Below are 13,332 nucleotides of genomic sequence, written 5' to 3' on the forward strand. Positions count from 1 at the left end.
TGTTATTGTAAGCCACTGCAACATTAAGCTAATTTTGGACATTAACTTAAATGTATTAAAATAATAAAACTGTACTTCAGTAATGTTTCATTAAAACACGAGTTAGATCAAAATTGTACCTAATTAAATCTTTGAAAACAAACAGTTCTTCAAGATTGAATGCAAATGTATTATACTTAAAAGTTACCGGTAAATACAAGTGAACTATATTTAGCAAATAAACTGTACTGGATTTTAAAAATGTTTAGATCACTGTAACATTATGTACATACAGTTTGATCACTTAATTCAGTGATCCTTTCTTATACCACGAGAGAAAGCCCACATACCACACTTTGAGAATCCCTGATTGAATCAATAGAATTCAGGTAAAATCTTGATGCATTTCACGAAGATCCATCAATCCATTTTTACAGCACTCACCCTTTTCAGGGTCGCAGGGAGCTGGAACCCTAACCCCTTGTGCCGACAGCCCGCACGGGTCACCAACCAATCACAGGGCACATATACAGTTAGAGACAGACAACCATTCCCATACTTTGTAAGATGCCCTTGGGTGACATGAAAGGCGTCTCTCAATAAAACGTATTATTATTATTTTTATTATTCACAGCATAACTGAGTGGGAAGTGAACCCACGCTGCCTGCACAGAAGTCAAGTGGCCAACTACACCATGAAAGTGAATAACTTACCAAGATACTGTATTTTTTGGGGGGTGGTTTTATGGTTCCATCGCCATCAACTATTTCAGCAAAGTCCTTTTTTTGCATTGACCATCAAGGCATTCTTGGATGAGTTTGGTATGGAAGAACTTGAGTGAAGGCCACAAACCATCACAAAAATCTTCTGAATGAATGGCCCAAAATTCCCACAGACATACTCATGACACAAATCTTGTAAATTGCCTTCCCAGAAGAGTGGAAAAGCCAACTGCATGTTTTCTTCTATTTTTAAGTCCAGTTTGTTGATCAGTATGCTTGTCCTTCTGTTTTTGTGCTTATCACACTTGACTGGGCATGCAACACAACCAGCTGCATTAGACATTCAGTCAGGTCCTCCTCTGTTGAAGACCAAAACTGTTCAATCAAATCAGCAAGTAGCAACAAAGGTCCTCAAACAATATACAAAAACATCTTCTATATATGGCACCTTCTACAATAAAGGTTTACTTACAGTTAGGTGTCTATCCTGATGAACCCACTAATTTTTTTTCGAAATATGATCCAAACTTCATTTAAAGACTGCTGTCTCTGTATCAGACTGACTTTCTTCTTGAGTTTCTCTCAACGCATCTTTGTGCATTCAGGCTGCCGCTTTCGGCCCGCAAACATCGATGACAGCAACCCAGACGAGGGTAAATTAGGGTTACAATTTAAATTGGAGAGTTCCCTCGTCTCCCCGCCGCTGAACAAACTTGCAAACTTCACTGCTATCGCTTTGATCAGTTGCTCCATGACCGCCGTGCATTCATAGACCTTTTCTGCGCGCCGTGTTGGACTGATTCTCATGAATATTTGTCAGCCGTTGCCTCTGCGGTAGGACTCCAATTACCTAGCCAATTATCTACTGCTTGCTTCAAATGAGTTCTTGTTGTTGCGTGCCCACTGGTTTTGAACAAAATAAATTGTTGGCTTGTTCGTTCGCTCATAACTCTCGTCTCGCCCTAACATTAATATGGTTATAGCACATAAAAAAATACATATGTGACACAAGAACTCTTTGCACTCAGACCTTTCTTTATACCTGACTGTATTGTCATCCTTTGTCATTTTTTAACTAGAGAAGATTAAGCATTCCACTTGCATGGTTCTTTTTTTAGCTCTTTTTAGGACCATGTCAAATCTAAGCCATAGTTTACTTTTAGTTTTTGTTGAAAAATGATTTATGAATAAAACACCCAAACTATCATTTTCTACTTTGCCACTAGGCTGAGCGATAATGCCATATTTATGCTTTCATGAAAATAAAAACATCATGAATGAAGATGTCTGTTGGAATTCTCTGTAGTATTCTAACATACATTTATGTTTTGTTGGTTTTTATATAGCTTTATACATGTTCAAATAAGGTTTATCAGAAAAGTGACAGGAGTTATGTTCTGTTGTCCGAGCAGATATCATTGGATGTGCTGGCAGACATGGGCCACGAGGAGCTCAAGGAGATCGGGATCAACGCCTACGGACACAGACACAAACTCATCAAGGGTATCGAGCGGTTGCTGGGCGGTCAGCAAGGTGAGACAATTTGTACAGAGGCTCATTTGACTGTCGAGAAGGTTCCTGAAGTGATAAAGGCATGTTCCACATTACCACCTAGGCTAGGACGTTACGTAGTTATTGTTACATGCCGTTCCTACTAAAATTCCTTTGTCCCATTTTGTCTACCGGCCCTGATAAATAACCTTGGAATTGTGTATCCATCCATTTTCTGCCACTCATCTTATTCAGGGTCATGGGTGAGCTGGAACCTATCCCAGTTGACTCTGGGTGGCCACTCGATCACAGACCTTGGAATTAAATTTAGACACTATTTCCTATGGTCAAAAGTTCCTTGGTCCAAATTAAAATTCCTGCGGTCCAAATAATCCAGTATGCGGTTACTCTATCATTATAATGGGACCTATGCTGTGTTTGCAGGTGCCAACCCATACCTGACGTTCCACTGCTCCAGCCAAGGCACTGTGCTGATCGACCTGGCCCCTGACGACAAGGAGTTCCAGTCGGTGGAGGAAGAAGTAGGCACACAGACACACCTTGGCACATAAAAATGCAACTGAACCTACAGTAACACCAACATTTATGTGCATGTGTGTGCGTTTTTGCACATGTTCATCCATATAGTCAATCACACTGAACATTTTTTTCAGTATCTGATGACACTTCATATTGTTGTAGCTGCTCAAATACCTGTCAATGAAAGCAGTAATAGAAGCAGACAGCAGATATCAGTGTGAATGATTCTAACACTAATGAGCACAGTCAGACATAAATGAAACCTTAATATTCTGACTGCTGTGAAGTATTTCTGCACTCTCTGATACCAGGCCTTTACCATTGTCAAATCAGTGTTTTATTGAAGAGATCAGTAATATACTTCGTCTCATTTAAATGAGGAAAAAAAAAAACATAGGCTGAAATTTAAATATCTACTCATTCATCCTTTATTCAATTAACGATAACCAATTTTTAAAATGTGACAGAACATACACACATGGTGTGTATGTACTTACTGCTCTTATAGTGTGTGATGTACTTGAGATGACCAGCATAGCACACAGCATTGTATTGTAGTACCAAGACTGACCTTTGAGGGGCAGCATGGTGCCACAGGGCATCCAGATTGCCTGAAAATACAAAGAAGAAGAACGAGTAATAATAGTAGTAGAAGGTAGGCTAACTATTAACTGGTGTGGTCATTTTTATTGTGGTGATTGACTTGGGAGTTATACAAAGTCTTCCAACCATGCCTTTATGGGCCCTGCTTTGTGCATTGGGTCCTAGACTCCCAGTCATGCAGGAACTCGCTCCATATAATATACCACTGTCACATTGCAGTCACTCAAAATCATTTTGCATTCATGTCGCAAAAAAGTAAACATCTTGGATAGTATGGGTAGTAGGAAATATAATTTTTTTATTTTGTTCATTAATACCAGCACCATTAATTGTCAGAGTCTTTTGAAAGGACTCTTTTAACTTAAGAGTGTTGCCTTTTAATTATAAATTAAAATTACATTTCACTTTTCTCTAAAGGAAAACACAAGGGTGCTCAGACACAAAGAAAATATTTTGCATTTCATTAGCATGTTTTTTTGTACCACACATCCCCCTTTTTAATATGTAAATAGCTTTGTTGTCTTCTCTTTAATGTGTCATCAGCTGCAGAGCACCATCAGAGAGCACCGTGATGGCGGCAACGCCGGAGGCGTCTTCAGCCAGTACAACATCATCAAGGTGACACCTCAAAAACACACTCACTTGAGGGACCTCATGAGCAGACAATGATACAACTTTAAAGTACAGGCCCCCAAAATAAAATACATGTAACGTTTCATTTTTGATCATGCTATATGTGCAGATTCAGAAGGTGGTGAACAAGAAGTTACGGGAGAGGTACTCACACAGACAGAAGGAGATTGTTGATGAAAATCACAACCACCACAACGAGCGCATGCTCTTTCATGGTAAAGGAACAAAATGAACTGCAGTGTACCATTTTGTGGCACCCTAGTAGTCGTACGGGTATGGTACCTGAAGCTAGACACACTTCAGTCCTTTGATTGATCAGCAGAAGATGGCCAGATTAGTGCGACATAAGGAAGAATAAACCACAAGAAGGAAGAACACAAATGGATAATGTCTCCCACATTTTTGTTCTTTGTTTACTGTATGACAGTCCTCATATTTGTTGAACGTCATTGGTGGCTTGCAGTGTGTTATGGTTATTCATGTAGCTATTGCAACTATTACCATCCCGCCCACACACGTTGCAGCAAAAACACAACAAAGATCAGGGTTTAGCATTCAAAACTAGCGTGGAGAACTAAACTGTACCACATGGTGGAAACATGGAATAGTGAGTCTTTTCTTCACCAATACACTGTATTTAATACTCTTAGTAGAAGTAGTTGTCGACTACATTGTGTTCCAACCAATTAGTCAATTTCAATATAAGTCGATCTACCACCTCTTATCGACTTAGTGAAGGAAGTGTGGTATAACGATGTCAAACTTTTAGCCCCATATCCTAAAGCCTGATCACTTTGAGCTCTCCCGGTTTCAAAAGGCTTTTCTCAGCCTTTTTCAGGCATTATGGACATATAAGTTGTTTCAATAACAAAACGAGACAGTCAGCCAGGCTCATGAAACTTCTTTTGCCACGGTGTTGCGCAACATTTCACCATTATTCTGGTATAATATTGTTCACTTCTCTTACTGTGCTTCTCTTTCAGGCTTTTGTGTAGCACACTGCTATCATGCTTCAGTCACGCTGTCTCTCTGCTTGTCATACAACTGGAGATGGCCAAAAATAGAGCAAACAATCAATTTGAAATTTCAGGTCAAGCTTGGGTAAGGCCCAACAGAGTTTCTTAAACTTCGTATAAAAGTGTCAATTGACATTTAAAAAAAACACCTTGTTTTTGTCATAAGCGTGTCGAGAAAAGGCCCCTCTGACAGCTACTACTGTTTAACCCAGTTTTGTGTCCGCTTTTTCCATATTTGGCTAAGATCACCTCCTTTCCTCTGATTGGTTCCTCCGTGTAGAAGACCCAACCCTCACTAATTGTGAGAGCACAAATGTTTATGTTGACAGCGCTGGCTCGGGAGCGGAGAGGTAGACGGAGAACTTTTAGTGACGTAGATAAGCTCGAGAAAGATACGTAGATAAGCCTGATTTCAGGCTTCTTGGCATAAAAATGTCTGTAACTCAGGAATGCGTGGATGATTTTAATTCATATTTCCCGTTTATTGAGGCACCATAGAGACAATATTACATCCCAAATACGAGAACAAGTTGGTTTGGTAAAATATGGGCATTGGCGAGACCCAGCCGGCCGGCTGCCACCGCTGCACCAACAAGCCATAACGTAGCCATAGTATATATAAAATATTGTGCTTTATAGTAAATTTCAAATGTGCCTACACCTGGAAATAAAAGCGCATAGTCTTTTGCCGAAATGCATGGGTGCAATCAGTGATTTGGGCGACCGATCATTGCTAACAGTCTCTCCAGTTTTCTGTGCAATCCGTTTCTTCCTTGACAATTCCACCATGTTTTTGTGGTTTAATAAAAAAAAAAAAGTACAGTGTATTGTGTGTGGAGCCTCAAAACACAATACAGGGTCACGTTTTTTCTGTTGCAGCACGTCGGTAGATGTGCGGGGCTGAGTCGCTTAGTGTGTAGCGAAGAGTCGGCAACTAATTTTTTGCGATGGTCCACTTCAGTCACATTTGTCCACATTGCTCAATGTGGGGTGGGTCTTAATAAGAAAGTTCAAGTAGATTCTTTGCTGACGGTCGTTTCACTAACCACACCGGGCAACAACACCCTATTGTTGACCACTCCCAGTGGTCACACCCACCGAGGCATAAATCGAGGGACAACAGTCCAGTTGCCTTGATTCAACCTTTACGGATTCTTTGCTCCATGTTTGTGCTACACAAAAGCTTGAAAAGGTAGCATAGAGTAAGAGATGCAAACGCGTCTCGTTTCTTTATAGTCACTGTATCATGACGTCTTTACGTAAGGAAAAGTGTGCCGCAAACAGCTAAGCGCTTGGAAGACAGCCATGCTGTCAAAACTGTTTTAACTTGTGTTGCTTGTACATTGAGGATTTTGTGTCCTGCTAAGTTGTTGTCTTGGGGAGAACATGCTAACTCCCCACAGGTAGGCCAGAGCTGAGATTCAAACCCCAAGCTTCAGAACTCTGAGGCAGACACGCTCTCCACTAGCTAACTGTGCTCCCATCACTGATTGAGTTCACTATAGAATGCCATCCTATAAGACGGATCCTTACAGCATCATCTGAGACTTTTTTGTCACCTGCCAGGTTCTCCCTTCATCAACGCCATCATCCACAAAGGCTTCGACGAGCGCCACGCCTACATCGGCGGCATGTTCGGCGCCGGCATCTACTTCGCAGAGAACTCATCCAAAAGCAACCAGTATGTTTACGGGATAGGCGGAGGCACGGGTTGTCCCACCCACAAAGACCGCTCCTGCTACGTGTGTCACAGGTAAATCTGCGCCTAGTTCCTCCAACACAGGAAGTACTTTTTCCTACATGTACAGTCATTCTGTACTTGGCCTGCGTGTTGCCTTTTAGGCAGATGTTGTTCTGCAGAGTGACGCTGGGTAAGTCCTTTCTTCAGTTTAGTGCCATGAAGATGGCCCACGCGCCCCCCGGACATCACTCAGTGATTGGCCGGCCTAGTGTCAATGGACTGGCTTATGCGGAGTATGTCATCTACAGAGGAGAACAGGTGTGTACATGCATGTAGTTCAGTTCATGTTCTGTCTCTATATGTGCCCTGTGATTGGCTGCTGACAAGTCCAGACTAGTGTTGTCCCGATACCAACATTCTGACTTCATTACTGTACCTGCATAGAGCACCTCGATACTAATACTGAAACGATACCATGACCTAAAGCCCATTCTTAACATTAGTCATTCTTAACAGTAGTCATATGTGTGTGTGTGTGTGTGTGCGTCTGTATATATGTATGTATGTGTGTGCGTATGTATGTATGTATACACACATACATGTATGTGTATATACACACACACACATCCATCCATCCATTTTTTGTGCTATCTGTCCTCACTACAGCCAGTCGCAAGGCACATATAGACATCTCTATATTCCTATATACTGCATACCTTATTTACAGGCACATGTCCCAGTTAAATTATGTTAAATTGATAATGTTTGTGTTAAAGTAGTAATTGGTTAAAGGTTTATAAATGCTGTAACATCTATGCAAATTTTGATTTTGCATTATATGTTAGCATTAAGCTAGCAGACCTTTGTTTGACGAAAAAAAATTGTTTGGTTGAACATTTTGGTGCTTAAATATACAGTACAATGTATGCATCTGTATATATATTACAATACAATCTTTATTTAGTAAGACAGCATCTCAGCATTTGTTGTGTTTTGATTATTTGAAGATAAAGAGTCATTGTGTGTTTGTCGTTGTCAGGCTTACCCAGAATACTTGATCACGTATCAGATTGTCAAACCGGAGAGCGTGGCAACGCCCGCCGCCCCAGCTGAGCAGAAGTCCTAACGCACGCTCAGGTCACAGCTTGGATCTGAAGGTCGAGACGCCTCTCGTAAGCACGCCCACCGAGCGAGTGGCCTTTTTGGCAGTCGTAGCCTGAGCGAGTGCGGCGGACCGGGACACCGGCGACACGAGGCGACATTGCCCAAAGTGCTGAGTCCAAAGTGGCCATTTGACTTTTACTCGGTTAGTGAGCAGAGGGTAAAAGCTTTTTATGTTACATAAATCATGACTCTTCAGATGAATGACAGACCAGACTACAAAGGGCCAAGACCTAAAACCACAAAACAAACACAAGGACGACAATACACTGCTGCTGCTGACCTGCCATGTCCAGATCTGTAGAAACAAGAAACAAGAAACAATGAGACAAAATGAGCATTGGTTTGTTCACAGCAAAACACTTGGAACTGGCAGCACTGGTGCCAGACTTGCACCAACTCTTCGCTGGCTCCTTACGTCAGCAGTTGGTCCCTGGCGCCGACATTTAAGCACCATTTTTATAGCAGGAAGCTAACAATCTCTATCTAGTCACATGTTGCTTTCTAAACCGAGATATGGTGATGTATAGGCATTATACTAGTGAAAGCAGTGGCATCAGCTTCATGTGAGAGAAAGCAGGCCCTCATAGACTGCAGTCATCCCCTGCAAATTGCGGACTGAGCCCTACCGCTAATTGGGAAAAACTGCGATTAAAAATGTTTATCAAGGACTATATCAATAGTTTAAACTGTAAGTATACCACAAGCTATGATCCCCAAACACTTCAATATCATTTCAAACTTCTCTAACAGCATTACGCTTGAAAATAAATGGCTTACAGATTATTTAATTTCAGAAATGGACTGGAAGTGCGTGTTTACATGTACACGCGGCCACTAACAAAGCAGCCTAAATTTACGAGTTTTGACTGTTCGTCGAGATGCTTAATTTAAACATGCAGTGGTGCCTTCAGATATCAGTTCAATTCGGATCTCAAATTAGCTTGCCTGATTGAAATGAATGGAAATGCCATGAATTTGTTCTATCCTCAAACAAAATTGTAATGGTTTTTAATAAATACATAATTAAAAAAAAATAATCAAATAGCACTCTATAACGTACCGGTACTTTATGAAAACATACAGTAATAGCAGAACTAAACAGGTTTTTTGCAACACTTTTTAATTCAATTCAGCTAACCTTGTGCTGCTCCTTCTGAGGGCAGTATAATACATACAGATATACATGAAGCGGGTCAAAACTCCTCAGTAAGACGCAGTAATGTTAGTTCTTTACAGAGGATAAAGCATTTACAGTATGCCTGTGAGTATTGTTATATTGCCTCTCTACATGTTTCTCGACCACTTCGGTTCAAATATCTGTTCCCTACAAGGTTTAAACACAGCAACACCCATGCTATCCGTTAGCCCGACTATGGCGTAGTTTGTAGTGAAGTGAGTTCATTGACACAGTACAGCTCTCGTATCTCCAATTTTTGTTTTCAAGTCAAAGCACACAAAAAAAAAAAATCGGCCGAATGACGGCTTGTATTGCGAAAAACTCTTAAGTCGGGTCACTCCTATCGCAAGGCACCATTACTTTCCTATTTAGCCAGGGCGTTGGTGCCATCTTATGGCATCTTAGGGCCTTTAAGAAATGATACAAAAAACACAAACGGGGTGACTTTTACACCAAATAGCTCGGGATAGCTTCCACATACAAAATGCAAATAGGTGAGTTTGTGAATCGTGAGCCGTGAATATGCGGGGGATTACTGTACTGTGATGTCAAAGTTCCACGTCGGCTCTAAAGTTTTGTTACATGACGTTGCGACTCTGTTACAAAAGCTCTACATTACATTCTGGTCAATTGTGAGAGTTCTCTTGGCCCATCTAGGTTGTTGTTTACGAGTGCTTCCTCATGGCACATTTCCCACTTGGCTTCCTTTCACTCACCTTGTCGTGAGTTGAAGAGAGACACTACGCTGAAGTACTGTATTTCACCAGTTTAGTAAGGTTATTTAAAAAAAATTCTTATTATTTTTTTTTTACAATTGTCTATGGAAAGCCCCGAGTGCATAGGTGTCAAACTCAAGGCCCGGGGGCCAGATGCGGACCGCCACATCATTTTATGTGGCCCGCGAAAGCAAATCATGCTCGTTAACTTCCGTGATTTTTGCTAAAATCTGTACCCAAATTCCAAATTGTCATAATAATAAACAATAATGTTGAGATATTGCATTTTTCTGTTATCAAATTCTTCTTCTACAGTAACTTAAACAATACTTGAACAAACTGTTATCCTTGTCTTCTGATTTCAAAACTAGTTATCCCTCAATTTGTTGTGTAATAGTAATAATATGATTTGGTGATTAAACATGTCACTGTTCTAATGGCCCTCTGAGGGAAATCATAACTACAATGCGGCCCGAGACAAAAATGAGTTTGACACCCCTGTGCCTAGGGCATTCAATATTTTTGATATCCAGCTTAAGTTTGTACTAGTAGGCCAAAAGTGGCACTAGTAGTCGAAAAAACATTACCAGGAAGACACAGTCGATGGACTGTGTTTACTAGTGCACCCTAGTGTGCTGAATTGTCTTACAAGTGAAGACAAAGAGTGTGCTAGTACATTAAAATCAAGGACCCAGTGCTGGAAATCAAGGATTTTGAATCAGTGGCGTTCCTTTTTCATGACACTGTTCCAACACATTGGACTACACATCAGGTTCAAGTGTGTTTACTAAATCCAGTGACAAGCAAGCAGATCAAATACTAAACATTTGCGTCTGTAAATGAAAAGAACTCACCATGATAGAAAATGCTAACACCGTTAGCACATTTGAAAACATTGTTACATGTGAATTTATACAAATCCTGTGAAATAGGCAGCTAAAAAAAAGATCTAATACAAATATTTGTGCCTCATGTTGGTTTTTTTTTACCTTTTTCGACATTTTTCAAGCTGTGCGCCTGAATTTTCTGTACTTTCTAAACACCTGACTGCAACATGCATATATTCCTAAATCATCTAAATGTGGCAGACTATGTTGCCATATAAGAACAAGTGAGTGTCTAAAATGGCCGCTATCAGACAGTGGAACCCTGTCAGATAAATAATTGTACAAATCCAAAACAATCGAATCAATATCCTGAAGTATACTGACAGTAATACACATTTTGAAATGCTCACAGAATTAAAAAGAAAAATGTTCAGAACGTCCAACTTAAAGGTGCGTCTCAATAAATTACAATGTCAATCCAATATTTCAGTAGTTCAAACTCGTATTTTATATCGATTGACTACACACAGAGTGCAATATGATTTAATTTTTCATTCTCTTGATGATTATGGCTTAAAGGTAATGTCCCCAAATTAACCATCACAATAAATCAGAAATGACAAGAAACCTTTTTAGGTAGGAATAGGCCTGAACCTCTATCATAAATGAATTTCAATTTTGGAGTTGAACTACTGAAACATTCTAACTTTTGTATGATATTCAAATGTATTGAGACACGCCTGTATATCGAGTTCCCTATAAAGGAATGAAAAGTAATATTCCTGTTCAGTTGTAATAGAACTTCTTTAATCATATCTCCTCTGCTGAATGTAGCCACCTGGATGAGACATTTCAAAAGTTACTCAGAATTGGTGTTCAAATGTATTGTTGATGTTTTGATTGGTCTGTCGTTCAAGTGCCAGAAGGAGCTAAATGTCACGTTATACATGCACAAAATTGTGTCTTTCTTAGGGATGCACCGATACCACTCCTTTTTCTTTAAGACCGAGTACAACTACTTAGATTTGAGTACTTGCTGATACTTGATAATGCCATTCAATCTTGCAGTTTAGATTTGTTTTTTTCACAAAATTTTGTTCCAAAACACAAACTTCTCTTGAACATGGATGTCATAGGTGTCACTCAAATCCAAATTTTTTTAGCATAGCAACTTAACAGATCATATTTTCCAGTCTGCTAAAAGTGTTTACCTGAAAGTGTACCGCATACACACATGGCTGTTACCTGGAAGATATATTTCAGGCTGGCAAGTGGTATCGGTGTTGTAGTATCGGTGCATTTTTACGAGTACAAGTACAGACGTACAGTATCGACACCGATACTGGTATCGGGGCATCCCCAGTCTTTCTGCAGCAGGTCAAGGAAATGACAGCTACAGTGGAGAATGTACGACTTGTGACTTTAAATCGACTCGCTAGATTTTTAGTCTTGTCCTTTTCTCCTCATGGAACACTTTTCAAAAACATTTTGATATACAATATATATTCAGTAAATATATTTGTGTTATGTTTGAGCCGGTATGCTTTTGGAGGGCCGGTCAGCTTTCTTGTAAATAACTTGGAACTCTGTTCAATTTTGAATTTCTTCATTGAAAGAAAAAAAAAGACGTGAAAAATGAAGTGATTTCCTCATTGGTTGTGTTTGTTTGACTTCTTGTTGTAGAACTGTTTGTACATAACTGCTATCCACACACGTTGTACAGAAAACAAAACATGGAATTAAAGAACTCCATTAAGCCTCTGTTGCTTTTGTATTGCAAGTCAAATCCTCAAATATTTTCAGTGAATTTCACGGTTATTTTTTTTATTTATTTATTTATTTTCTTCTACACACTAGTGAGACAAATTTGGCAAACTAGTATAACAACTACGTGTTACTACTGAGGCAAAACTATTAAGTGTGCATTTTGTTGTTGCTAGAACTCTCACTGAGGCTACTAGTGCATGACACATGCCTAGAATAACACTACTTGGCCCGATTACCTATAGTAGTGTTACAAGCCCAACACAGTAGTTTACTAGTAGGATTTGTGTACAATCACATAATAATTGTGCTACACAATGTTGAAACCAGTAGTGTAACTGCACCTCTTTTAAATCCTGTAAAGTTAAATCTAAGGGCGCGCTGACTTGAACGGGTGTAATGCACAAGACCTCCACTGGATGGCGCTCACTCCACATATCCAAATGGAACCTACGCAAGTGCGATTATTGTTTCTACGATTATAAATGCTGTTACTGAAACCGAAACACCTATAATATACATATAGTAGTAAATGTAACAATGTGAATATAGAACAATATTGGAGGTAAGTAATAACGTTTAGCAGTGGCTAATAACTGAAAACAGACCACTGGGAGGTGCTGTAAACCTACAATTCTCGTCTGGTCCTTTCATAGTCGCAACCAGTATTATACTCATTTTAATTTAGTTTTTTTTATGTAACGATAAAACATTATTTCAATCTAATTATTGAGTAACATTTATTTGATCTGAAACGCAGTTCTGAAAAAATAGACCGGAACATTTTTTTTTTGTCTTTTTGTTTAGTTTTTTTGGTATTTTGATCATTTTTCCATTTTCTGCAAATGCATGCTTTAAATGGTAATATTTTATTTAGTTAATATTTGGGAGATATGTTGTCAGAGAACAAAAATGTTCATTTTACTCAATCATAAACCTATTAACAGCAAAATATGAGCTTTTCCAGACCTATAAATATATGTAAATATAAGTCTCTACTTTTATAGTTGTTAATTGA

The 13,332-nt window shown here is 39.5% G+C and overlaps 1 protein-coding gene across 1 annotated transcript in view; it reads left to right on the top strand.

The window, feature by feature from the left end:
- LOC133489839 (poly [ADP-ribose] polymerase tankyrase-1-like) overlaps positions 1-12,311 on the top strand; it is an 82,435-nt gene extending 70,124 nt beyond the window's left edge. Inside the window, exons 23-29 of the mRNA XM_061799000.1 lie at positions 2,115-2,235; positions 2,638-2,735; positions 3,880-3,954; positions 4,079-4,184; positions 6,552-6,738; positions 6,828-6,984; positions 7,706-12,311. Coding sequence (XP_061654984.1) covers positions 2,115-2,235; positions 2,638-2,735; positions 3,880-3,954; positions 4,079-4,184; positions 6,552-6,738; positions 6,828-6,984; positions 7,706-7,792 — 831 coding nt within the window. The 3' untranslated portion in view covers positions 7,793-12,311. The remainder of the gene's footprint in view (positions 1-2,114; positions 2,236-2,637; positions 2,736-3,879; positions 3,955-4,078; positions 4,185-6,551; positions 6,739-6,827; positions 6,985-7,705) is intronic.
- Positions 12,312-13,332: the final 1,021 nt, after the last annotated feature.

Source organism: Phyllopteryx taeniolatus, chromosome 15 (genome assembly GCF_024500385.1).
Source record: "Phyllopteryx taeniolatus isolate TA_2022b chromosome 15, UOR_Ptae_1.2, whole genome shotgun sequence".
Classification (NCBI taxonomy): domain Eukaryota; kingdom Metazoa; phylum Chordata; class Actinopteri; order Syngnathiformes; family Syngnathidae; genus Phyllopteryx; species Phyllopteryx taeniolatus.